This window comes from Rhincodon typus, chromosome 16, assembly GCF_021869965.1.
Source record: "Rhincodon typus isolate 14 chromosome 16, sRhiTyp1.1, whole genome shotgun sequence".
NCBI lineage: Eukaryota > Metazoa > Chordata > Chondrichthyes > Orectolobiformes > Rhincodontidae > Rhincodon > Rhincodon typus.
In genome coordinates this window covers 34,786,801-34,814,232 of record NC_063347.1, presented here as the reverse complement: position 1 = coordinate 34,814,232, position 27,432 = coordinate 34,786,801, and the positions used below count along the sequence as shown (strand labels likewise).

General features: G+C 38.6%; 3 protein-coding genes across 5 annotated transcripts in view; 2 read left to right on the top strand and 1 right to left on the bottom strand.

The window, feature by feature from the left end:
- thoc7 (THO complex 7) overlaps nucleotides 1-7,609 on the top strand; it is a 30,351-nt gene extending 22,742 nt beyond the window's left edge. For both annotated transcript variants that reach the window (XM_020531381.2, XM_048606640.1), the window contains 4 exons: nucleotides 718-775; nucleotides 1,154-1,220; nucleotides 1,309-1,378; nucleotides 7,382-7,609. In XM_020531381.2, the coding sequence (XP_020386970.1) occupies nucleotides 718-775; nucleotides 1,154-1,220; nucleotides 1,309-1,378; nucleotides 7,382-7,449 (263 nt within the window). In that variant the 3' untranslated portion in view covers nucleotides 7,450-7,609. The remainder of the gene's footprint in view (nucleotides 1-717; nucleotides 776-1,153; nucleotides 1,221-1,308; nucleotides 1,379-7,381) is intronic.
- The window catches only part of LOC109932143 (cadherin-related family member 3-like), a 250,849-nt gene that overhangs the window by 142,406 nt on the left and 81,011 nt on the right, over nucleotides 1-27,432 (top strand). The gene's annotated exons all lie outside the window — the stretch shown is intronic.
- On the bottom strand, nucleotides 18,130-25,870 carry LOC125485154 (putative uncharacterized protein C3orf49). The gene is made up of 5 exons (XM_048606639.1): nucleotides 25,749-25,870; nucleotides 21,287-21,747; nucleotides 18,706-18,836; nucleotides 18,501-18,617; nucleotides 18,130-18,321 (listed from the first exon to the last, which is right to left on the bottom strand). Exons 1-5 carry the CDS (start codon nucleotides 25,868-25,870, stop codon nucleotides 18,130-18,132), a joined length of 1,023 nt encoding a protein of 340 aa, XP_048462596.1.

The window sequence follows — 27,432 nt, the reverse complement described above, 5'->3', positions numbered from 1 at the left end:
TGCACCTTGTTGTCTCGGATTCTCCAGCATCTGCAGTTCCTACTATCTCTACTTGTTCTAAGATTTTTTTCATACTACTGCAACTTACAGTTCGCAGCCATAAGGTGGACTTCTTGAAAACCTCAACCTACAGTATGCTCCCCAATGAAGTCTATGGCTGATTTAAGGCAGAGTTCTCCGAATAAATAACCACACTACAGATGCCATGTACCATTAAATATCCATTACTATAACGCATGGCAATTATCTGCAGTCGAATTGAAGCATTCAAGCTACAATTTCAGAAGTTATTGTATAGACTCTGGGCTTTCCCCCACCTTCTGTTGCACTCTAGAGCAGCCTCAAGTTCTATACTTTATAGTTTTGTTTACACTTTGCCAATACCTTAGTTACAGTGCTGTCTTGACTATCTCCCTATTTACAAGTCTCCACTCATTCCACTCTTGTTCTCCATATAAATCCCTTTCATTTTGTTTTTCATCCAATGCGTATCACTTCCTCTGATCGCCTTCAGATATGTTCTTGCCTTCAATTTGGGATTTCCTGACACCTGTACCTCGGTGTTGATTCCTGTTTCAGCTTTGGGTCTCAATTTTGTTTTAAGGTTTTGGTTCACTTATTGAGAACTAAAACTGTCTATAGTTAGATTTTTTTCTCTCGTTCATTTGTGTTTGGAGAAGTAGCATTTTCAAAACTTTCTCCATGTTATTTTTACAGAGTATGATGCATTAGCAAAAGTGATACAACAGCATCCTGATAGACATGAAACTTTACAGTAAGTGTTTAATCAAATAATTTTCTGTAAAGTTTGCTTATGATTTTTAAATATGGTTGTGACATAAGTTCTGATATAATAGGTAAATGCGCATGTATGCAGAGGCAATATTTGTTCATGTTAAACTTAATATTTGTGACTAATGCAGAATACTGATTGTTCCATCAGTTAGTTTGCATTTGTCACATGGAAAGTCCCATCCACTTAACTGAAGTCAATGATCAAAGAAACAGTGAGAGAAAGCAAATTCAGAAGATCAAAGTTGAGAATACATGACAAAATAAAATACACATTAAAGAATATTTTTCAATGTCAGTAGAAAATGTAAGAATTATATTTGATCTTTAATAACTATTTTCTCTGCTGATTAATTACTAGGCAGTTGGAGGCATTGGGCAAAGAATTAGAACACCTTTCTCATATTAAGGAGAGTGTTGAAGATAAGGTAATATTAAATCCTGGCCAAATCTTTTCCTTTTTTTTCAAGTTTTTGTTCATATTAACATTTCTAACTGCATTTTTATTATGACTAGCTTGAACTAAGAAGAAAACAATTCCATGTTCTACTCAGTACTATACATGAATTACAACAAACACTGGAAAGTAAGTACCTACCAAAAAGAAAGCCTGTACTATTTTCACATTTGCATATAACAGCTCTAACATGAAAGATTTGACTCTGACTAGCCCGCTTTGGTAATGTGGTGGGACAGTACAAGAACTCTGGAAAATTTTTAAATGATGTCCTTGTCCCAATTTATGGTCACAGCACCTGGACAACTCGTATCAAAATTAGCATCAATATCACATGGTTCTGAATGTACTGAGCTATTCTGTCTTCTGTGACACTCAAATGAAGCTAGTTGATAGCTACATTAAGTACTTGCATATGAACCCAGAAATTTAATTTCTGCTTTTAAAGTATCCTAAGTTTTCAATATTACAATTATGCATATCTCAAAGCTCCACTCCATTTACAACATTATGCAAGAGAACTGCTACTTCAGAATAATTAAATTCAGGAATAGAGGATCCATGCAGTTTGAGTTAGACTGAGTATCCAAAATGATTAGTCTTGATTCACTGAGCATAGGTATAGTGGGAGTCATGGAACCGATGGTGAAGAAACAGCCCTGGCCACCGTCTCCCAAATGCAAATCTGTGAACATGCAACATGAGCATTGCATTGTGTATGGCCAATTTGTGTTCCTTGCCATTGCTAGAGGGATGGAGTTTAAAAACAGGGAGGCTATGCTGCAGCTGTATAGGGTCCTGGTGAGGACACACCTGGAGTACTGTGTGCAGTTTTGGTCTCCTTACTTGACAAGAGATATACTAGCACTGGAGTGGGTGCAGGGGAGATTCACTCGGTTGATTCCAGAGTTGAGAGGGTTGGATTATGAGGAGAGACTGAGTAGACTGGGATTATACTCATTGGAATTCAGAAGAATGAGGGGAGATCTTATAGAAACATATAAGAGTATAAAGGGAATAGATAAGGTAGAGGCAGGGAGGTTGTTTCTACCAGCAGGTGAAACTAGGACTAGAGGGCATCACCTCAAAATAAAGGGAAGCAGATGTAGGACTGAGGTCAGGAGGAACTTCTTCACCGAAAGGGTTGTGAATCTGTGGAATTCCCTGCCCAGTGAAGCGGTTGAAGCTACCTCGCTGAATGTTTTTAAGGCAAGGCTAGATAAATTTTCGAACAGTAAAGGAATTAAGGGTTATGGTGATTGGGCGGGTATGTGGAGCTGAGTCTCAAAAAGATCAGCCATGATCTTATTAAATGGCGAGGCAGGCTCGAGGGGCCAGATGGCCTACTCCTGCTCCTAGTTCTTATGTTCTTATGTTTGCCATATTTTAAATGTCTCACCAGGGCAAGTACATTGATGTGGCAACTACGTGGAATGTTCTGCTAAAACATGTTTTACATTACAAATTTGGATCTGTCATTCACCTTTTCAGATGCAGTGAAGCCAGTTTGTTCCATATGCAGTGTTGAGTATCCCATGGGAATTGCCTCATGCTGCTGTGGATGCAGTACATCTAGTTGTTTGATAACATAGCCAAGGATGTGACAATAATCTTTTCTCTTGATTTGGACTGGATATTTATGGACCTTCCTGCTTCATTGTCTCTGATGGCAGAATGAGTACTCACTCAGTGAAATGAGACTAAATATAAATCCATATAAGACCATAAGATATAGGAATAAGATTAGGCCTTTTAGCCCACCAAGTCTGCTCTGCCATTCAATCATGGCTGATATGTTTCTCCAGTCCATTCTCCTGCCTTCTCCCTGTAGCCTTTGATCCTCTTACTAATCAAGAACCTATCTATCACATCTTAAATACACTCAATGACATGGCCTCCACAGCTTTTGTGGCAAAGAGTTCCACAAATTCACTGGTCCCTGGCTGAAGAAATTCTTTTTCATCTCCATTCCAAAGTGTTGTTCCTTCATGCTGAGTCTGTGCCCTCAGGTCCTAGTTTCTCTTACAGGTGAAAACATCATCTCCACATTCACTATATCCAGTACTGTCCGTAGTCTCTAAGTTTCAATGATGTCCAACCACCTCCCCTCCCCGCCCCACGCGCGCACACGCACACACACCCGTCCAAACTCCATTGCAGTCCAAACCTGCGCATAATATTCAAAATGCAATCTAACCAGAGCGTTATACAGCCTCGGCAGTACATCCCTGCTCTGATATTTTATGTGATTTTTATTTTGTAGCAAGGTAAACATACCAAATAGCAATTATGATTTGGTTACAGGTGAAAGTACTCACAATGGTAATTGCATGCATGATATTTTTGAGTTATTCTTCATGAAAGAACACTACTATTTTAGAGAGAGGACCACTTTTTTTTACATTAGACCAGCAGGTGCAAAGGAGCAGGAGTAGGCCATTCAGTTAGATCATTGGCTGATCATCTACTTCACCACTTTCCCAATCTTCCACATCCTTTGATGTCAGTAGTAGCCAGATATCTGTTGATTTATGTCTTGTACATGCTCAATGATTGAGATTCTACAACCATCTGTGATAGACAATTCTAAAAATTTACCACCCTCTGAGTAAAAAAGTCTTGACAATCACAGTCTTAAATGGCCTACATCTTACTTTGAGACTACGTCACCTTGTTCTAGACTCTCCATCAAGGGGAATATCCTATCCATACCCACCTGTGAGACTCTGGAAGAATTTTATTAGCTTTAAATGAGATTACTTGCCATTCTTCAAAACTGTGGAAAATACAGGACACAGTTTCTTCATTTTTGCTTCATAAAACAATCCTGTCAACTCCAGAGATTAGTCTGGTGAAGCTCTGTTGCACTCCCTCTATGGCAAGTATATTCATCCATTGATAAGGGGATAAAAACTGCACATAATACTCCAGGTGTGGTCTCACCAAGGCACTATAAAATTGAAGCAAGACATTTTTATTTCTACTCCGATCTCCTTGCAATGAAGACCATCACACCATTTACCATCCTATTTGTTTGCTGTACCTGTATGCTAGCTTTTAATGACTCATGAACAAATACCTAGGTGCCTTTGGAAATCCAACACTTCCCAATCTCTCTCCATTTAGGATAAACTTCTTCTGTTTCTTTGTACCAAATTGGGTAACTTCACATTTTTCGACATTATATGCATCTGCCATATTCTTGTCCATTCACTTATCCTGTCTTAGTCTCCTTGAAACCTCCCTGCATTCTTGACACAACTTGCATTCCTACCCAGTTTTGCGTCATCAACAAATTTGGAAATTTTGCATTTGGTTCCCATGTCTAGATATTTTCTAATCATCCTGTTCAGAGGTACTATTACAAATGTCAAGAGCAGGTGGGACTTGAACCTGGGCCTCCTAGCTCACAGGTAAGGAATCTGCCACTGTGTCACAAGACCCCTTCTTGGTCCCCACATCTATTTTTTTCATTTTTATATTCAAAAGTGCTTTTGCTTCAACATATCACCTGTGTCTTTATTTTCCCCATTTGATAACCACTGCTAGTACTTGTCCCAACATCTAGCTATTTTTGAATCAATGTATTTAGATGTGTTATAGCACACCTCAGGAGGAGTTGGGCCTTGAACACTGACCTTCAGTACCAGAAGTGGGGACACTAATGCTGCACCACAAGATGCGTCATTAAATTTGAATTCAGTTTCATCATCTGCCATGGTGGAATTCAACCTGGGACTCCAGAACATGACCACGGTCTTTGATTTAATAGTCTAGCAATAATACCACTCGACCATTACCTCCCCTTGGTCCCCACATCTGAATCATTTATTTGGATTGTGAAAAGCTGTGGCCCCAGCACTGATCCTTGCAGTGCCCCATTAGTAACAGCCTGCCATCCTGAGAATGATCGTTCATTCCTACATTCTCCTTTTTGTCTGTTAAGCAATTCTTTGTCCATAACAGTATATTACTATATGTCCTAACTTTGTTTATTAACTATATAGAGTCATAGAATTATACGGCATGGAAACAGACCCTTCGGTCCAACTCATCTGTGCTGATCAGTGTCCTAAACTGATCCAGAACCATTTGCCATCATTTGGCTCTAAACTCTTCCTATTCATGTACCCATCTAGACACCTTGTAAATGTTGTAATTGTACTTGCCTCCACCACCTCCTCTGGTAGCTTGTTCTATACACGCAGTACCCTCTGTGAAAAAGTTGCTCCTCAAGTCCCTTTTATGGGCACCCTTATCAAAAGATTTCTGTAAGTACAAATACATCATGTCCACTTGTTCTCTTTTATCCAAAAGTAACAGCTAAAAAGAATTACATAAACCCATGTTGAGTCTGCCCAGTCATATCATTATTTTGTAAGTGTCTAGTTATTGCATATTTTATAATATTTCTAATATTTTCCATTCTAATGACATCAAACAGTCCTGCAGTTCAAATAAAAGCAAAATGCAGTGGATACTAGAAATCTGAAATCAAAACAAAGTGCTGGAGACTGAAGAATCGAAGAATAGTCATACTGGACTTGAAATGTTAATTTGCTTTTCCCTGTCCGTAGATGCTGCCAGACAAACTGGGTTTCTCCGGCACTTTCTGTAATTAGTTTGCTATTTAAGAGTAGATTTATATTTGCATTTTCCAGTCGTATACCCTCCCACATTAATCCTCTGGGATAAGCTCAATGGTTCAAGGGGATTGGTCAGCCTTCAATTCAGCTAATTTTCAAGTGCTACCCCTTTATTAATACTAATTTCTTTGAGTTTCTCATTTTCACAACTTCATTCCCTAGTATTTCCGGAATATTTTCTGTATCTTTCTCTGTGAAAACAAACCCAAAATACTGTTCAGTTTTTCCTGCCATTTTCCTATTGTCCATTGTAATTTCTGCTGTTGAGTAATCAACCCACATTTGTCTAATATTTTCCTTAACATATACCTAAAAATGCTTGTACAGTCCTCCTTTATGTTCTTGCTAGCTTGCACTCATTCTGTTTTTGTTTTCTTTATCAGTACCTTTGTCATCATTTCTTGAATTCTAAATTGATCCCAATCCTTGGGCTTATCTGATTTTAAAGTGATTCTGTGAGCAGGACTCCTGAATCTTTATCCTGGTCTTTCTGAAGTCATCTCAAACCCCTTTAGTAGCATTGTAGCTTTAGGACCAGTTCCTTGTGCCAAATAAAGTGACCCTTTACTTCGTGTCTTGTTTGAGGTGCTGCAATATTTCACAAAAGAGGTACAAGTGCATAGTTCCCTGAAAGAGAAGTTGTAGTCGGACAGGGTGGTGAAAAAGGCGTTTGGTATGCTTGTCTTCTTTGGTTAGTTCATTGAATGTAGGAGTTGGGACATGATGTTTTGGCTGCCTAGGACATTAGTGAGGCCACTTTTAGAATACTGCATTCAGTTCTGGTCTCCCTGCTATAGGGAAGGTGCTGTTAAATTTGAAAGAGTTCAGAAAAGACTTATAAGGATTTTGCTGAGGTTGAAAAGTTTGTGCTATAGCGAGAGGCTGAATAGGCTGGGGCTTTTCTCCCTGGAGCGTCAGAAGCTGAGGGGTGACCGTCTGGACCTTAACAAATCATTAGGGTCAATGGATTGGGTGACTAGTCAAAACAGTTTTCCCCAGGGTTGGGGAGTCCAAAATGAGAGAACATGGGTTTAAGGTGAAAGGAGAAAGATTTAAAAGGGACCTGAGCGGCAACTTTTTCATGCAGAGGGTGGTATGTGTATAGAATGAGTTGCCAGAGGAGATGGTGAAGGCAGGTACAATTACAACATTTAAAACATCTAGATGGGTACATGAATAGGAAATGTTTAAAGGGAGATGGGCCAAATGCGGTAAATGGGACTAGATCAGTTTAGGATATCTGGTTAGCGTGGATGAGTTGGATCAAATGGTCAGTTTCTGTGCTTTGTAACTCTGATTCTATAACTAATCATGCATTATGTCTCAAGGTGGTTGCATGCAAATATCGAAGAATTCTACTGTTGTTTCAAGAGAATAAGGATGTTATTAACCCATAAAAAGTATAAAGCAAACAGCAATGCTCAGACTTTGTAGTTATGCAGAAAATAATGCTTATTGTAACACTATTTTTTAAATTCTAATTTAGGTGATGAGAAATTGTCCGAAGGTGAGGACTCTCCTGAGACTCGCATGGAGATGCAAAACGGACATTAGTGGAACTGCCATTAAGAACTTTTTTATTACAGTGAATTTTTTTTTAATATGGAGGAAAGCTCCAAAGATAAGCTTTTTAAGTGTAAATTAAGTTTTTGAAACAGAGCATGAAAAGTATTGAAATGTTGAGTTGATTAATAAAAAAGACATTGAAAGCTTGTCTCAGTATAAATGCCATGAAAGTATCATCAGATGTTGTAAAAGCTCAGCAGGTTCACTGATGTCCTTTAGAGGAGGAAATGTGTCATACTTAACTGGTCTGGCCTACATGTGACTCCAGCATCTGAACAATATGGTTGACTCGTAATTGCCATCTGAAATGATCTAGAAATCCACTCAGTTGGAGTAAATTGCTAAAGAAAAGTTGAAATGGAACAAAACTGGATGGATCACATACATTAGCTTGGAACTGGAAATGACAAAGCACACTTTGCCTTAGTGACCCTGCAAAGCCCTTCTTACTAACAGCTAGTGGCTTGTACTATTGGAAGAGCTGTCTGAGAGACTAGTCGAGCAACAGACTGACACAGTCGTACACACCAAATTCTACCTTAAAGGTTATGTCCCAAGTATCACCATCACCAGGTATTGTCCCACTAACAGGACATACCCAGCTATACAGTGGTATGCAGTTGGGAACGAGTTATCCTGGGAATCCTCAACATTGTCTCTGGACCTCTTGAAGTCGTGTGATATTAAGTCAAATATAGGCAAGAAAATCTCCTACTTATTACTACCTACTACTCTTCCTTAGCTGATGAATCAGTATTTCTTCCTATTAAAAATTTGTTGAAAGAAACACTAAGGGTCGGAAGGGCACAGAATGTATTCTGAGTGGGAACCTTCAATCTCCATCGTAAAGCAATGGTTGGTAACATTGCTACTGAACAAACTAGCCAAGTCCTGAACAACATCTATGCCAGATTAGGTCTGCGACAGTTGTTGAGGGAACCAATAGGAAAAGCCTACCATACCTTGTCGTCACCAATCAAGCTATCACAGATGCATCTGTCCATGACATTTTTGGTAGCAGTGAATATTGCATAGTCCTTGTGAAGACAAAGTTTCAACTTCACACTGAACAGACTCTCGGTCGTGTTTTGTGACACCACCACTGTAGTAAATTGAATGATTTTAGAAAATGTTAAATAGTTCTAGATTGGGCATCCCAAGGTGCTGTGGGCCATCAATAGTAATAGAATTGTACTCGACTGCAACCTCTAATCTCGTGGCCCGGCATATCACTCACTTCATCATTACCATTGGAGCAGTGTTTTAATGAAGAGTGCAGGACAATATGTCAGGAGCAATGCTAGGTATACCTAAAAACGAGATGTCAATCTGGTAAAGCTTCAGTACAGAACCACTTTCATGTCAACATCAGAAGCATCATGCGATTGAGCTAAATGATCCCAAAACTAATAGATCAAAGCTCTACAGTGCTGTCATATGTAGTTGTAAATGCTAATGGATGATTAACAACAACAGGAGGATGAGTGTTCACAAATATTCCCATCCTCAATGATGGGGGAGCTCATAAAAAGCAGGTTGAAGCTTTTACAACGAACTTTACCCGGAAGTGTCAAGTGCATGACCCATGTTAGTCTCCTCCTGAGATCCCTAGCATGCTAATTTTCAGTCAATTTGATTTACTCCATGATATCAAAAAATAACTGAAGGCACTGGATGCTGCAAAGACAATGGGCTCTAACAACAACCCAACAATAGTACTGAAAGCTTGTTCCAAGCCCCTTGCCAAACTGCCATTTACTTGACAGTGTGAAAAGTTGCCTAGGTATGCCCTGTCTATAAAAAGCAGAACAATTCTAAGTGGATAATTACTGCTGCAACAGCCTGCTCTAAATTAACAGCAAATTGATGGAAGGTGATGGACAGTGCTATCAAGTGGTACTTCATAGAAATAAGTGCTCACTGATACTCATTTTGGGTTCTATTTGGGGCACTTTGCTTCTAATGTCATTTTAGCCTTAGTCCAAGCATAGACAAAAAACCTGAAATCCAGGGATGAAGTGAAATTGACTGCCCTTGATATGTAGGCAAAATTTGAGGGAAAGCTTTCACTGGGCATCGACATCCCTAGCTTAAATGAAAATAGTTGTGGTTATTGGTGGCCACTCATCTCCTAAACTGATCTAGTCCCATTTGCCAGCATTTGGCCCATATCTCTCTAAACCTTTCCTATTCATGTACCCATCCAGATGCCTTTTAAATGTTGTAATTCTACCTGCTTCCACCTCCTCTGGCAACTCATTCCATACATGCACCACCCTCTGCATGAAAACTCTGCATTTGCCCCTTAGGTCTCTTTTAAATCTTTCCCCTCTCGCCTTAAACCTAGGTTTTGACTCCCTTACCTTAGGAAAGGACCTTGGCTATTCACCCTATCCATGCTCCCCAAGATTTTATAAACCTCTATAAGGTCACCTCTCAGCCTCCGATACTCCAGAGAAAATAGCCCCAGCCTATTCAGCCTTTCCCTACAGCTCAAATCCTCCAACCCTAGCAACATCCTTCTAAATCTTTTTTGAACCCTGTCAAGTTTCACAACATCTTTCCTATAGCAGGGAGACCAGGATTGAACACAGCATTCCAAAAGTGGCCTAACCAATGTCCCGTACAGCTGCAACATGATCTTCAAACTTCTATACATTGGCACCCAGCAGCACAGTATACAATTCTTTGCCACTTTAAAGCCTAGAGCATGTGCTTCGTTCATAGAAATGTAGGTTCTTTATGGCATTCGCTTCCAGTATAAACCTGTCTCTTCCAAATTGAAAATTTGATCTAAGTTGTAGCCTTTGTCAATTTTTTTTTTTAATATGGGAGGAAATGCCACTGCATGCTTCTCATCTGCACTGGCAGCTTCGCCACATTACATTATGAAAAGCATAGTGGTTCTTAAAACCAGCAAACCAGTCACTGCTAGCACTAAAGGCAGGCACATCTGCAGGATTTTCACCTTTTTTGTTAGAGCTTCATAAATTGATAGCTCTTTCTCTTTTGTGGTGAGAAGGGTGTTCTCACATCACTTTTTCATTTGATCTTCTATCCACACCCAAAAGCCACTCCATCTCCTCAAGTTCTTTTGTTTGTGACCTTTCAGATTATTCCAGCAATACAGCTTGCTTTAATCTTTTCTGCATTGTCTCTTATGGTGCCTAAGGTAGACTCCTTTATTCCTGTTATGTGAATTATAACACATTATCTCATTACCCTCAAAACACTTTATAACATCCAGCTTCTCTTCCAATGTTACAGCCTTTCATTTATGTTCACTACCCGCAATTTTATCACCAGGACACTTCTGACTAACATTCTTGTCATTTTGTTCTCACATTTTTGTGGGTAACATGGCAGAATTTACAAAGCAAAATGAAAATTACAGAGTACTGTACCTCACAGAAAGTGCTTCACAACAAAGTCTGTGAAATGATCACGTGATGCGAGCATGGAGATTCTTTCGACGCTAACATTGTGAGTATTCAAGACAAAGCCCACGAAACAATCGTGTTCTACCAGTGTGGAGACTTTCAGTGCTAACATTGCGCATATTTGGGACAAAGCCTGCAAAATGATCATGTGATGTCGACGTGTACTCCTCCGCACACCGAAGGAATTGCGTCATAGCCAACACAAGTTCATGTTTTACAAACAGCATTCCCTTCTTCGTCAGTCACGTTATAGCCAATTCATGTTGCCAGAACACGCATTGTAGCAGAACCGAGTGTACTCAATGCACTGACCAATAAAGGCAAGCATACCAAATGCCTTCCTCGCTACCCTGTCTACCCGCGACTACGCTTTCAATGAACTGTGCACCTACACCCTAAGGTCTCTTTGTTTGGCAACACTCCCCAGGACCTTACGAAGAAGTGTATAACTCCTGCCCTGATTTGCCCTACCGAAATGCAGCACCTCAGTTACCTTGACTTCTTCATTAAGGTCAGAAATGGAAATACTTGCTGGTAATTGCACAGTTTCCAATATCTCAAATACTGAAGCAGTCCATGATCGTGTACAGCAAGTCCTGGACAATATTCAGGATTGGGCAGATGGTGACATGTAAATTTAGTGCCATGCAATTGCCAGGTCAGATTGCTATTCCTTTTTTCTTGTTAGGATTATGCTTGACATTTCTGCCCAGAAGTTCCAACACTAATTCCTTCAGAAATGTAGAGCTACCTGATATCCAACAGCTACTTTCTAGAACAGAATGGTCAGGGTAGTCAATCCAGGCATTATTTTTCATGCCAGTATGTTGTGATTTAAATATTCAGCATCCCAGCTAACTATTTTGACAGATTCTGTGAAAATGTAAGTATTTAGGCAAGTATGGAAGTTAGGATGGCAATTCTGGTGTTAAGGAGTTAATGTGCCAGTTGGGTGGGTTGCTAGCTAAGTAGGTGTCAGAAAAGTAGGATTTGGATTTTCTAGTCAGGTCAAATGGTGGAGGGAGGGGTGTCGAGTCTGGGGATTCAGGCCATTGGTGGTGGCTGTTGAGTCATGGTGGGGTGGAATCGGATTGGGTTAGGGTGTTGAGAAGGGCAAGGGAGGGGAGAAGTGTTCGTTGTAAAGCATCGCTGGGGTTTATGGGAGGGGGTGGGGAAGGTAGTTTGGAAGATAGTTTAATGATTACCCAGGAGTTGGACTAGGGTCTAGGTTGTTAAATAATCTATCTGGGTACTCAGTAGCTTAACTGAAGCAGAACCATTCGAATTATCCCAACTTTTAAGGTTTATCTCAGCAGGTTCCAATCACTAGGCAGTTTCCCATTGGAATCTTCAGTTTGTCAACCAATTCCCACGCAGTTGGATGCCTTTGAGATTTTGACTGGTCTTGGAGCAAAACTCCAATCTGCGCAGTTGGATGGCTGTCTGACCGTTGGAAGATCTGGATCCAGAGAATTTAACCATCACCCCTTGACATTCAATGTCATTACTATTGCTGAATTTTCAATTATCAACATTTAGTGAGTTGCCCTTGACCAGAAAGTAAACTGCATCAGCCAGATTAATACTTTTGCTACAAGAGCAAATCAGTGGTTGGAAATGCTACAGTGAGTACCTCTGCAAAGCTTGCCCATTATCTACAAGGCAAAAGTCATGAGAGTGAGAAAAAATTCACCTCTTGCCTGAGTGGATGTGGCTCCAACAACACTCAAGAAGCTCATCACCAACCAGGAGAAAGAAGCCAACTTGATCAATAACCCATCCACCAACTTAACCAGTCATGCCTTCCATCATGGACACACAGTGGAAATAGTGCATGCCATCCACAAGCTGCACTGCAATAACTCAAAGAACCCTCAAAATCCACAGCTTCTACCTCCTAGAAGGTCAAGGGTAGTATCTATATGGAACCACCACTGCCTGTAAATTTCTCTCCAATCCACACACTTGACCCTGACTTGGAACTATTCTGCTATTCTTCGCTGTTGTTGGATCAAAATGTTAGCTTTGCCAATATTACCCAATTCCCTTTAAAGAATAAAAATAGAAAATTCATACAATATCAATTTAGAGTGAAACTTATTATGGGCTTAAATTTTGTTTATAGGATCTACACACATTATTTTTGTGGGATGGCTGACGTAAATCATTGGAAGGAAAAGATAAGAATCCAAGCTCAGTGGAAATGTCAATGAAAATATTCTAAATGGACAGAAATAAAGTTGGAAATGTTTCCTGATATATTATCTTCTATACAGCTTTCCTTTAATAATTATTCTTTGGTATTTGCTTTCTTAAGACGAGAACCTGAACAGAGAAGTAGTTAATCAGTTTATTAAAATATTGCTTTCAAGAACGTTTTTGTTTGTCCAACATTATCACTTCTTTCTCATTCAGTTATCTAATGTACTGAGCTGAGTGTGTGATCTTGTGGGTAACTGACCTTATGGCCAACGGTTGAAGTTTGACAAGCATAATGGGAAATTATGCTAACTTTACATAAACACCAGAACTATTCACCTGAAAGGGAAGGGAACCAGACTGCTGACTAGGTATGTGTTTGACGCTAAAGGTTATTTGACCTCTGTGGTTGCAAGAAGGGATAAATATAACTGTAAAGAGGAACCATGTCTTCCATTTACACTACGCTTGGACAAATGAGCTCAGAACTATGAGGGTCTTGTGCAAAGGAGTATGACATCAAACAGTCTGGAAGACTGGGAAAAAACATATAAAAAGGAATTTGAAGACATTGACAGCGACAGCTTGAGCAACAACTTGAGACCAACCATTATAAAGAGGAGACCCTGAGTCTGGAACTCTGAGAAGACTGACTTGTCGGAGTGAACCTGGCCAATTCATTATGTATGAGTAGTATCTAGATTCTAGTCAAACAGTTAGATAATGTGTTGATTGGGTAATTACAAAGAACTAACGAGTTAATACTAAAGAGGAAGTTGTGTTGGATTCTAATTTGGCCGTCTGTCTTTTATCGGTTACAAAATTCGAGACTCTAGTGGAAAGAAAGACCAACAAGTGTCTCACATTAATATATTCACCCTGTTTCATTGTTTAGTAATAAAAGTTTAAACAGAGAAAAAATAAACAGCCTCTACTAAGCGGTTCATTTCCTAGGGGCATTAATGCCAGTTGGAAGAAAATGGAGATGCAATGTGTAATTGGTAGCTGATCTCCTGTCAACAACTTTTTGCTCTGCCAAAGTTGCATTTCCTCAACCGTTGCTCTTGACAAAAATTTTATCGGTATGAGGAAATATATTCATATTCGATTACATATAAGAAGTGTTAAATAGCAGTTTTGGAATATGCTTTTGAAGTCCCCTTGTAAATGAAAAAAAAGTCCAGGTGATTTTCTCCCTTTGTCCAAATTTCCAAAGTACGCCAACTATAAAAATGATCACAGTAGAATTGCTGTAATTCTTTAAAAAATATTAAACAGCAGCCTGTTGGTTGCTGGAAAAATTAAATGGCAGACAAAATCTGATTATTTCATGGATATTTCAGGACATGATTTGAAAACCTATGATATTTACTATTAAACCAAATAAAAGAATGTTGGAGTGTAAATATCATTTGTGAATAATTGCAACATTCTGTGGGATTGTTAAAAACGTTTTGAGTACCCGCTTCATTATTTCCAACTCTTGCTTAAAATAGACATCATTATATCTTTCTGAGTCCTGAATAGGTTATATCAGACTTGAAACATAACCCAGTTTCTCTCTCCAAAGATGCTGCCAGACCTGCTGAATTTTTAGGGCACTTTCTGTTTTATTTCAGATCTCTGGCATCTGTGGTGTTTTGCTTTTATATCACTGTATCTTTTCTCTTTTCCATTAAGAAGTTACAAAAGTCATTTTTGTGTGAGAGAACATTACTGAAAAAGGGATATAGAAAGTTTTTAAGATTTGCATTCATAATATTATTTAAATTGTCTGCCATCTTAACAACAGATGCTTTAGAACACATACTTTTGAATGTTAGCTTTTTATTTTTCACATTATATTGCTACTTTACTAACTTGTGGTTATCGTTGCCTTTTTACATCACATAAGAGTGCAAAATTACTCAGGGAAATCCACACTGTAACGCAACACATGTTATATCTGTTCGGCGTAATTTGCACTTGATGAGAAATGCTTTGTTTTGGATACATGCATGGTGAACATGAAGCCTGATGTGACAGTGTTTTTAGCTGCAATGCGTCATAATGGTAAGATTCATAATGGTGTTCCTATTATGTATTTTAAGTTAATACCATGACTTCTGAAATTCAACACATTTTGATGCAGTCTAGGACAAAAGTTAGGACGTATTTTAAATATTTGAATAGGTGTGGGAAAGATTAGAAACATAGAGAATAGGAGCAGGAGTAGGCTGTTCAGCCTTCATGCCTGCTGTGCCATTCAATATGATCATGGCTGATCATCCAACTCAGTACCCTGTCCCTGCTTTCTCCCCATACTAACTTCAGCCCTAAGAGCTCCTTGGAAATAGTCGATGTTTTGGCCTTAATCACTTTTTGTGGCAGAAAATTCTGCAGGCTTACCACACTCTTGAGTGAAGTAATTTCTCCTAATGACCTACCCATATCCTTAGACTGTGACCTCTAGTTCTGGGCTCCCAGGTAATCAGGGACATACTTCCTGTATTCACCGTGTCTAACCTTGTTAGAATTTTATAGGTTTCTATGAGATTACCCTCATTTTTCTAAACTCCAGGGAATAAAGTCCTGACCAATTCAGTCTCTCTTCATATGTCAGTTCTGCCATTTCAGGACGAGTCTGGTAAATCTTCGCTGCACTAATTCCATAGCCAGAACATCCTTCCTCAGATAAGGAAACCTAAACTGCACACAATACTCTAGGTGTGGTTTAACCAAGGCCCTGTATAACGGCAGCAAGACATCCTTATTCCTGTGCTCAAATCTTCTCGCTATGATGCCAACATACCCATTTGCCTTCTTCACTGGCTGCTGCACCTCCAAGCTTACTTTCAGCAACTGGTGTACAGGCACAGTCGGTCTCGTGTTGCTTCCCCCTTTCCCAACCTATCGCCATTCAGATAATAACCTTTCTGTTTTTGCTACCAAAGGAGATAACCTACAATAATCCACATCATACTCAATCTGCCATGCATTTGCCCACTCACTCAACTTGTCCAAATCACAATGAAGTATCTCTGCATCCTCCTCATTGTTCACTGTAAAATTTAGCTTTGTGTTGTCTTACCAGATAATTACTAATTGTTTCAATAGACAAAGGGTCCACTGGGAGGCTGGAGTGTGAGGCAGAACAATGACACTGGGACAATTCAGTACCAATACTTGCTGTAGGCCTGTTGCCCTTGACTCACACTGTTCCTGCAGAGAGGTGCCCCTCAAACCAAATATAACCAATTGTCTTTCTAATAGAAATAGATGTCTATGGTCTTTTGTCGATAGAGCTAATTACTTTTCCTATTTTAGTAGACATGCAGAAAATATATGTCTTATTCCTGAGCTGAGCAGATTGTGGTGAGTCATAAAAGGAATTTTACCTGAAATGTTGTGCTCACAATTAAATATGTTAATACAAAGGAATAAAAGTCTTTTAATCTTGGTCTCCCACTTCCAATCCTTAGCTGCAGACTAAAGATCATTCTACTCTAATCCATCTTTGTATTAACATGACAGCCTTCTATCTCACTGATGGTTTGCACCATTCTGGTCGATTGCATGTTAAGTGTCACCTGCTGAATGTCAGTAACTTCACTCTAGCATGGGAGTTTCAGTCACATTTACTACAGAGGAAGCTGAGAAGCTGCACAATTTGCTGGCCTCTGTTTTTTCTGGAACCTTGTCCAATTGAAGTTTTAGTTTCTGTGTTTTCTTCCAACATCCTTCCAAACAGTCACCCTTTGGGGTCACAGCTATCGGTGACCATCTACCAGTTGTCAGAGTTAATATCTATCATCTTCATATCTCGCTTGTAGCTGAAGAGGTTGTGACCCAGTGACCAACTCACCAACAGGTGGTCATTGTTGAGAACATATTCCAAGCTCCAAGCACTTATTGCTTTGCATGTCAGTATCTTATGAGTCAGAAGCTGCCTGACTTGAGGTGTGCAGTTTCTAACAGTGGGCATGATGGTCCTTCACACTATCTATCACTTATGATTGTTGTCTTCAATGTTAACACACTACAACCCTAAGAACTGCCCAAGTCTTAGCATCCTTCTCTCAGTCTCCATTGTTGAATCTAGTGGAATGCAAAGGGTTACCTTTGACACTGGATGGTTGCAGAAGAATCATAGAATCCCTAGAAGCTGGCCATTCAGCCTATCAAGTCCACACCACCCCTCTGAACAGCATTCCAGCTGGACCCATCCCGTATCCGATAACCCTGCATTCCCCATGGCTAATCCACCTAGCTTGCACATCCCTGAACACTACGGGCAATTTCCCATGGCCAAACCATCTAATCTGCACATCTTTGGACTGTGGGAGGAAACCAGAGCACCCGCTGGAAACCCATAGAAACACGGGGAAAATCTGCAAACTCCACACAGACAGTTGCCTGAGGGTACAATCAAACCTGAGTCCCTGCGGTGTGAGGCAGCAGTGCTAACCACTGAGTCACCGTGCTGCCCTGTTTCCAGAAGTTTCCAGAAAGAGGACATACTATTTCATCAGTTTAGTTGGAAGCCATGAGGAAGCACAGCTGAGGACTAACAATTGGAGAGACTCTGTACTGGCAGGAAGAATCTAATGCATTTTGATCACATTTTGCATTGCTGCTAGCCAGCTGTGTGAGTTGACAATGAGAAGAAAACAAGTACACAAAAGCAGAAAGCATGCTATCTCTCTTCATCTGCACACAAGACATATCACATCGACCTGATGGACACATCAGGCATTTGCATGAATGGAGCATTTCTTATGCCACACAGTCAATGGCATCTGAACAAGATTGCTAATTAGTATTGAATTGGGCCAGTTTTGATTGAGATTGTTCAATTAACATATGCCATATTAATATAAAGGATTTAACCCTGATGCTAATATAATCATCTGACAATATTTAATGTAAGTGTATTTTACTGTTTAAAGTCGAACCTAATAATTCACCTTCGAAGCATTTCTTTGTAGTTCTTTGCATTATAAATTGAAGAATTAATTTCTAAATGGTGTACATAAGAATCAAAGCTGATTTAGCAGCAGCATCCACAGAGGAAACATTTTTTCCACTTATATTTCCGGGCACTTTTCTTAGAAACTCGCTGAAACTGCTTGGATGACTGTAGGATTTCATCTCCCAGATATTCACACTGCTGGAGTTCTGCATGCCTTTGAGCAAGTAATTTCATTGACTTTTCTGAAACTGTTTCTATTAAGTCATCCACCTAATTGAAAGAATGTTAAATAGATATTATTTCAAGAGATAATTAGTCATGATGTTCTGTGTAAGCCTGAGTTATGTAAATACATAAGGAGTTCTGAGAAATTTAATTCACAATCAGTCAACAGAGTAGTTTGGCTATATGCAAAGAGATGGTTATGTTTGGAAGACATATGTACTTACTTGAGCTTGAAGCTTTCCTACAGTTAGAAAGGAATGTCTCCTACTTTGCTCCACATTTTTTCTTTTATTTTTCTTTTTAAATATTTTTAAGTAGTGCTTTTTCCTTGAGCGGGGTGCCTAAAATGAAACAAACAGTACTTTAGTTTCGAAAATGTAAGCATGTTTATAAACTTGTTATTAGAGGACTGTCATTAATAATGCAGACCTTTTGCTTGTCAGTGGGGAGGCTCGTAACAGACACACGGCGGGACATACGACGTGATGTCACAACTAGGTTGTTGCCAAAAATACTTGCTGTTTCTGCCTCCAAAACATCCACATCCACTTGAATAGTTGCTGCAACGAAAGTCATGTTGGATTTATACACATTTCTAGTAAATTATGGGTAGTCATTTGATCAAATTGTCAAATGAGTTGGAATAAAGATTTCAGAAACTTGCTCCATAGAAACACACGGCACTTGATGGAACAAATTGACGTGAACTGCTGACACAAGGACAAGATTTTAAAAAATCATATTTGATTTGATTTGATTTATTATTGTCACACGTACTGAGATACAGTGAAAAGTATTGTTTTGCATGCTGTACAGGCAAATCATACCTTACATAAGTATGTCAGGGTTATAGAATAGAATGCAGAATAAAGTGTTATGTCTACAGAGAAGGTGGAGAGAAAGATTAACTTTAATACATGAGAGGGGTCAAGAAGGTTGAGGAAGGCAAGTTTACCTTTGTTACAGTCATTTAGGATGTTATGTGTGACTTTGGTAAGAGAGATTTTGACACTGTAAGAGAGATTCAAGGAATTTGAGGACAGATGGGTATTTATTTAAGCGACAGCCCATTCAAAGACTTTGGAGAGGGAACAAAGATTGGAAATCAAGTGCAGGGATATTTGCAAAGATGTTGAGGTAATTGAAGAGAGGGATATTGAAAAGATATAAGGTGAAGAGGAACAACACCTGAAGACAGTAAACCCATTTACACTAGAAGCTAACATGTTGGAAGCTCTTTTGATGCAGTGGTAGCGTTCATACCTTTGCATCAGGAAACCAGGGTTCAAGTCCCATCTGCTCCAGAACTATGTAATAACCCTCTGAATTAGTTGGTTAGAAAATATTTAGTGGTTAGCATGGAGACAAGGAGAAAAGTTCAATGATCAGCAGTTTAATAGTCATCAAAGGAGCAGGAGGTGGATCTCCTAGACAAGATGAGCTCAGAGAAGACATGAGGAGAGATAAGAGAGAAGCTGGAGACTAGGACTACAGGTTTTCTTTCAACACAATTTTCTTTGCATCCATACTGAGTGAGAAATCAAATTTAAAAATGATGTCAAGTGAACTTTGGGGAAGAAAGTTCAATTATTGGCACATGAGAAATACAAAACTGAATAATTTCCATTGAGAACTTTTAAACCTGCGTAGAAGGATAGAAAACTTGATATTACGTGCACGTCTGTGCACTTAAACTGCACTTAAAGTTGCTTGATGCCTTAACACACTATCTCCCTTCACTTTTGAGTTCTGTGCTTAAATCCAACTCACCTTCAGGTAAAGATCTTAAATGAGCTACTTATAGAGCCTACAGTAATTGATGACTTTGTGTAACCTCAACTCGATGTTGTTGATGAAACTGCACATAATTTTGCACTGAACCAACAGTTTGATTTAGATAGGGAATAAAAATGACAGGAAGTCAAATAAATGCAGTGATACAATAGGCGTTGCTGTTCTGAGACCACAGTTAAAACTAAACTTTGATTGAAAATATATGAAACTTTTTTTCTGCCTGAGGTGTGTGCAAAACATTACCAAAGTGTGTTCAGTGCTAACACTGGCTTTCACAAGAAGAACAATGATGACCATTTTCACTTTGTAGAGTACAAGGAATCACAAAATTGTAAAGTACCGCCTTTACAGAGTCAAAAAATTAATTAATATATTATGTACTTTTAGAACTGTTTTTTCAGGAGAATTGATTCATTGTGACTTTAAAACTGATGCATAAATGTGACCAAACCAGAGTGAAGTAATTGTCTAAGCCTGTCATCTGGTGGTTTCAGAACTGAACTGCAAATCATACACTACATTGTAAACTTTATTTCCTGTAGTTTAAGTCCCAAAGGAAAAAGATTAGTGCTACCAATAAGAAAAAAAGTGGAACAAATCCAAATATAGCATTAGAGACAAAAAAAAATTGCAGACACTGGAATCCAGGTAGATAAACAGGAGGCTGGAAGAACACAGCAAGCCAGGCAGCATCCAGAAGAAGGGAGCAGTCAACGTTTCGGGTATTACCCTTCTTCAGGACTAGCATCTTTTTTGGGGATAAAGTTTGAATGAAATACCAAAAGGATCTCCAAAGGCGAGGTTGAGGTTTAAGGTCCCTGACTAACTGGGAACTTTAACCCTGAAGTAAACTTGAGACTGAAGTGTTCTAAAATTCTTTGTTGCAACATCAGCATTTAATAGCTTAATAAATTGCATGGTGAGGTCTTATTTAAAATTTTTCAAACAATTACTTTTAATTCTGTGATTTTCTGGCCTCAAACAAGAAATTTAACAGTTTGAATTTTCAAATTTTTGCCTAACAGTTATCAGTATTCTTCCATCATTATAATCCTTTGCCCAGAGATGTAATTCAGACTAGGAACCGAGACCACATTATTATTTCCACCAGTAACACTTCATGTGAATCAGCTGAATAATTCTTACTCTCACCAGACTTAGCCACACACACAGTTAACTGAAATGTGAACATCCAACTTCTGCTGCGTATACAAACCAGTTTTCTGCGGTTGTGATTCCAATGTTGAAAATATCTTTGTTTCATCAATATTTGCCAATTGTTTGACTTTTCCTTTGGATGTTTTGGTACCTTTAGATCTGTATGAGTGTGAATCATTACACTGTACATGATTTGATGTTGGTTTTTCCAGGAACTCCAGTGGTGAGTCAGGCATCTTGCTGGTTCTTAGAATGTGATCACATTTTACCGGAAAGTGTGGGAAGCTTCTAGTTCTCAAAGGACTTCTTGCACAATCTCTTTCAATTCTCTTGTCAACAATCTTTAACTGTTTGCTTTGGTAGTGATGAGCTATAAATCTCCCTAGTGTTTTTCGCATTTTATTCATAAGGCTTTTTTTCTTTGATTCACTACATTCAGAGCCACTTTTTCTGCACATTTCATCTTCAGGAATGTATATTATAGGCTTGACTAGTTTGGTAGATACAGCACTATGCCACCTGCAGCAAAGGGAAAGAGAGAAATAATTAGAAGAATCATATAATCCACCTAACATTCCAAACACACAACATTCATTCTTTTCAAGTAGTTCAGAAAATTCTGCCCATTGTTGGTTAGAAACTAATCTGCTGTTCCCAGACCAATCCCTAAATATGATTGCACAATTTTATGTACAATCACCTCTTTTATTCTGTCAGGGGATTTGAACATTACTGTCTGCCCACCATCCCTAGTTGCCCTTGAGAAGGTGGTGGTGAGTTGCCTTAACCACTGCAATAGGTAGACCCATAATGCTGTGAGGGAGCAGATTCCAGGACTTTAACCTAGTGACAGTGAAGGAACAGCAATATACCTCCAAGTCAGGTGAGTAACTTGGAGGGGAACTTGCTGGTGGCAGTGCTCCCATGTATCTTCTGCCCTTGCCTTTCCAGATGGAAATGGTCATATGTTTGGAAGGTGTTGTCTAAGGATCATGGGCGAATTTCTGAAGTGCATCTTGTAGATAGTACACACTACTGAGCGTTTGTGGTAGTGGGAGTGGTTGCTTGTGAATGTGGTGCCAGTCAGGTGGGCTGCTTTGTCCTGGATGGTGTCAAGATTCTTGACGATTGTTGGAGCTGCATTCATTCAGACAAGTGAGGAGCATTCCATCACAATCCCGACTTGTGTCTTGTAGATTTTGGACAGGCTTCCAGATGAGACAGATGAATTTTACACTTTTAATGAATCAATTACTAAAATACCTTTTCCATTTTCCAAATACAATAGAAAGCCCATTTGTTTGGAATTACTTTTACCAGTTGTCTCTTAAAATTTTGTCTTCTGAGTTGCAGAAGATTCAACCGGTCCTTTATCACAATGAGAGTAATTTAGCCTTTTTAGAACTACTGAGTACTTTGGACTTATAGAGAATCAAATTGAACATTTACTAGGGACCTCCCTAAGAACAGGTCTGGGCTTCTGATTTCTCTTGTGCACCATTGACTGCTGTGTGGTACAAGCTTTATTTTTAGCTTTCTCCTATTTCTCATCTACATTTTGCTCCTTGGTGACATGATGTGAAAACAATATCAGATTCTGTGTGTACACTGACTACTGCAGTTGTTTCCTCCCACCACCTCTTGATTCCCCCCACAGTATCTAAATCATTAGATGGCTTGCCAATACTGGATGGGCAGAAGATTCTTCAAAGTAAATATTAGGATATCAATGCCATTGTGTCTGTTCCAAGCTACAAGCTCCATTTCCTAGCAACTATCAAAGATTCAATCAGACTGTTTGCAACCTTAGTGTCATATTTGATCTCAAGATGAGTTCTTGACCACATATTTACACATTTAGAAATGCCATTTGCACTTATGTAATATTGCCTGACTTTATTCCTGCCTCAGCTTCTCTGCTGTATAAAATTTCATGTGTGACTTTTGTTAATTTTACACTTGGCTGTTACAATGCAATTCTCTCTGGCCCCCTAACTTTCCACCCTCTGTATATATGGGGTTATATATGAGTCCTTGCTCTCACCAACTTCCATTCATCCATCACTCCTGTAATTGCTGACCTACATTGTTTCTAAATTAGACAACGCCTTGATTGTAAAAATTCTTATCCTTGAGTTCAAATGCCGACATAGTTTCACAGTTCCTATCTCTGTCATCCCTCCAGCCCGCAGCACCTCAAAATATGGCTCTTCCAATTCCGTTCTTTTCAGCATCTCCAATTTCTGTTGCCCAACCCTTAGTGGTCGTGCTTTCAGCCGATAAGTCTCGAAACTCATGAATTCTCTCATTCTCTTTACTGTTCTTACTCCTATAATGTACAACTTAAAACCAACCTCCACCTGCCCTAATATCTCTTCATGTGGCTCAGGATCAAATTTTAATTTATAACATTCTTGTGATATTTCAATTCATTAAAGTGCTACATGAATGTCTAATTATTAGTGGTAGTGGATAGACCAATGGTGAGTCTTAACAAGAAGAGACACTATCTTACACAAGAGGATACAGATTTTTGGATAATAGGAATAGGTACAAATTACATTGACTAGTTAGGCATAATTATTTAAGACTGGTTAGGAGCCAGAGATGTCATGTTTATCTCCATTGGGACCTTGAACTAGATTGCCTAATTCGCCACCCAAAGAATCTGTGATATTATAAGATTGTGGAATTTCATGCAACAGTTAGCATTAACTTTTTCTGAAACATTGTCTTACACAACATCAGACTCATTCAGCAAAACTGAATTTAAGTTATGAGTGTGATCAGCACCAGTGACAAAATCGCATGGCCCAGGTCTACATCTGGCCAGGACTCCCAACTCCCAAACTGAACATGGAGGTCCAAGCACGAACCTCAGTGTAATGGATTCCACGGCGCCCCCGCACCACCCCCCGCCCAACTTCTCCCCAGCTTCCACCCCAAACCCAAGCAGACTGGGCCCCTTAGAGCCTCGGGGCCCAGCTATTGTCATTTAAGATTGATTTTTATTAATGCCCAAGGTTAACAAACTCTCAGCAGGGCAATTGGCTAGAATAGTTTAGGACTCAATTGATCTGTGTCAAGAGGAAAATGTTGGCACCATCACAAACAGTAGAGGTAGGTATTTCAGGAAACTGTTCACCATGTAAAGGATATGCTTATTCTCGTGGTAAAGAAGGTATGACAGCCACAAGGAAGATAGTGACAAATTACAGAAACAAACATTGTTAGTAGCCTTGAAATTTAGAAATACAGATTGGACAATTGAAGATTCACTTTTAAATCCAAGAAAAAGTGTTCAATTATCCACTAACTCAGTTACAAATTAAAACTAATCATATTGCTGTAGTTGCATTATTTAATTACTTGACCAGAACTTTCCAATAATTTAGTAAGAACAGAATGTATTGTAGAGAAGCATGCAGGGTTTTAATCAGATATTCAAACAAATTGGCCATCAAACGTTCAAGAAAATCTCATTCTCATTTGATAAAGTTATTATAAGGTAAGCCATTAGAAGAAATTTTATTTGATGCACTGTTTACAAAGCACATTTCTCTCTAGCTTTGTCATCTTTCAAATTACACGTGATGAATGAAACCTTTGTTCACAAGATTCATCAAGCATATCTACCAAGCCTCCTTAATTTAGGAAAGTGTCATATTTTGGCTTATTAACATCTATTTTAATATATAGCATTCACTTATATAAACATAACTCAACAGCTTTAAATTATATTGAATTTAAATTTAAATTATTATTTAATTTCTATTTAAATTCTATGATTAGAGAATACATTTCCAAATGTCATGTGCCGTCTCATTAAAAAGAATGACATTCACAAAGATTATCAACAAGAACACATTAAACAAAAGATAACACTTGTACTGACAGGTTGATAAAATTCTATATAATTAAAATTGAGCCAAAAGTTAATTCTGAGATTTAGTTTGCTTTACACAATAAAATATCTTAAAAATATATGTGGGTTTTTGTTAACTTGATATCATTCCCTAATTCTACTTACACATTACAGGGTAACCGTTAATTATAAATCATTTTACAGATCAAAATATAGTCTACCATGCTTATAATAACACAAAACAGCATACAAGATATTCAGCAGGACAGAATTATGATTCAGATTTGTAGAGCAGCATTTCTGATTAAACAAAGCTACTCTTGGCATATTATTGCATTTTCTTGAACTGGAAAGAGTTAAGATCAAAATTCATTATAATTTTGGCAGCTGTGTTATTTGCTAAAAATATAGAAAAATAAAATAATAATAAAGTGTAAATACGGCAAAATTTTAAAAAGTTACAGTATTTAAGTGCTTTCTATTCGTGGAACAAAGAAAATGCAATGGTGGAATTTCCTGTTGATTATAACTGAAACAGCAAAGCAAAGAATGGTGCGGATACATCTGAAATGAAATTAGTAATTTTTAGTGCTTTTCAAAACTTAGCAATAGTTATTTCCTGGATAATGGAGTTCACAAAATTGCAAATACTTACCTCACGATTCCTTTTCCTCTGTTTTCAAGTGCTTCTCTTTTTCTTTTGATCAGTCTTTGGTAGTTTGGATCTTGATTATGCATGGCCTGGGAATGAACGCAACTTGCATGATTCTTGTGCATGGCTATAATGTAGCTGATGAAGTGCAGCTGAAAACTAAAGCAGTGCAATTTTCAGATGCAGGATCTCAGCAATTGATCCTAAACCTTTTGGGAAATAGAAAAGCTTCAAATGTAGCTGACAGGATCATTGTCACTGTAATTGCGTATGTTTGCTAGCAGTTAGTTATGGAATGTCAGCTTCTTTTGCTTGCCCTTGTGAAATGCATCATTAGAACTATAGCTGAGTGGCTGAGACTAGGCTAATGAGAAATCAGACACACTTGTGAAATTCTACAAGAGACAGCTAGGCAGTGAATTCATATCCGTAAACATTAACATCGAACGCAGTTTGATTACATAAATAAAATTTTCCTTCAGAAGCACAAAAATAGAAATCAGTCAAAATAATGTATCGGTTATAAGAAACTGAGGTGTGCAAATTACAAAAATATTTGATCCAAAATGTGCAAAATACTTAATATTCAGATGCCTTAGTTTATGATTGCATTTATCTTTCCTCTGGCTAGCTACAAAGGTAAGTTTCGACACTTTTTCCCACTTTCAATATGAAATAAGCTGCTAATATGAAAATGAAACACTTCAAAGTTGAGACAAATACAGGAAATGCGATTAGAACTCAGCAGGTCAGGCAGTATCCATGGAGACCGAAGCAGTTAGCATTTTAGGTTGATGACTAAAATTGGAACATGTTAGAGATGTAGCAGGTTTTAAGCAAGAGAATTTGGGAAGAGTGGGATAATGACTGAAAGGAGATGTCAATTGTAGGCTGGAGAAAGAAGAGGTTCAATGAAAAAAGGTGGTGCAATGCGAAAGGAATGGTCATGAGATAAGAAATAAAAGTCATGTCTAGAGGAGAAGTGAGTGGTGAATTTGTACTGCCACTTCAAAGCATTGAAATAAAAACAAGAGAAGAAAACCAAAACCAGCAAAGAAAAAGGAGTCAAAAAGGGGCACAGGTTACGGTTTATGATTGTTGAACTCAATGTTGAATCCAGGATGCTTTAAAGAAAAGTTACCAATCTTCAAGCTTGCATTGAGCTACATTGGAAAAATGCAGGAGACCAGAAACAGGGAGATTCAAGTTGGAACAAGGCACAACATCATTTTTGTAGTGGTGTTCTATAAAGCAGTCACCCAATGTGTGTTTGGTATTTTCAGGATAAAACAGATTCCATTTTGGTTGTGTGTGTCAATGGAAAGTCTAGCAATTTGTTACTCATCCCCGATTATTCTTGAAAAGGTGTTGTTAACCAGCTTTCTTGTATTGCTGCAGTCCATCTTGCCCAGGTCCACCTGTGTCAAAGGAACACTGAGGAGCATACTGCAGTACATCTTTCAAGGGCAGTTAGGGATAGGCAATAAATATTGGCCTAGACAGCAATGTCCACACCCAATGAATTAATAATACAAAGAAAGATGGTACACGCTGCTGCAATTGTGTATTGGTTATGGAGAGAATGAATGTTTAAGGTCATGGATGAGATGCCAATCAAACAGGCTCCTTTAGCCTTGAGTGTTGTTGGAGTTGGTAAGTGGGTAGACCATAAGACTATAAGATCTAG

What these genes read in the sequence shown, in the direction of transcription:
- LOC125485154 (XM_048606639.1), bottom strand. Translation starts at nt 25,870, where the DNA reads ATGCACAAGAATCATGCAAGTTGCGTTCATTCCCAGGCCATGCATAAT. An exon ending in ATCACAACCGCAGAAAACTG is followed by an intron (nt 18,837 to 21,286) that starts GTTTGTATACGC and finishes CTTTCGTTGCAG; the next exon opens with CAACTATTCAAGTGGATGTG. An exon ending in TAGGAAAGCTTCAAGCTCAA is followed by an intron (nt 18,322 to 18,500) that starts GTAAGTACATAT and finishes TCTTTCAATTAG; the next exon opens with GTGGATGACTTAATAGAAAC.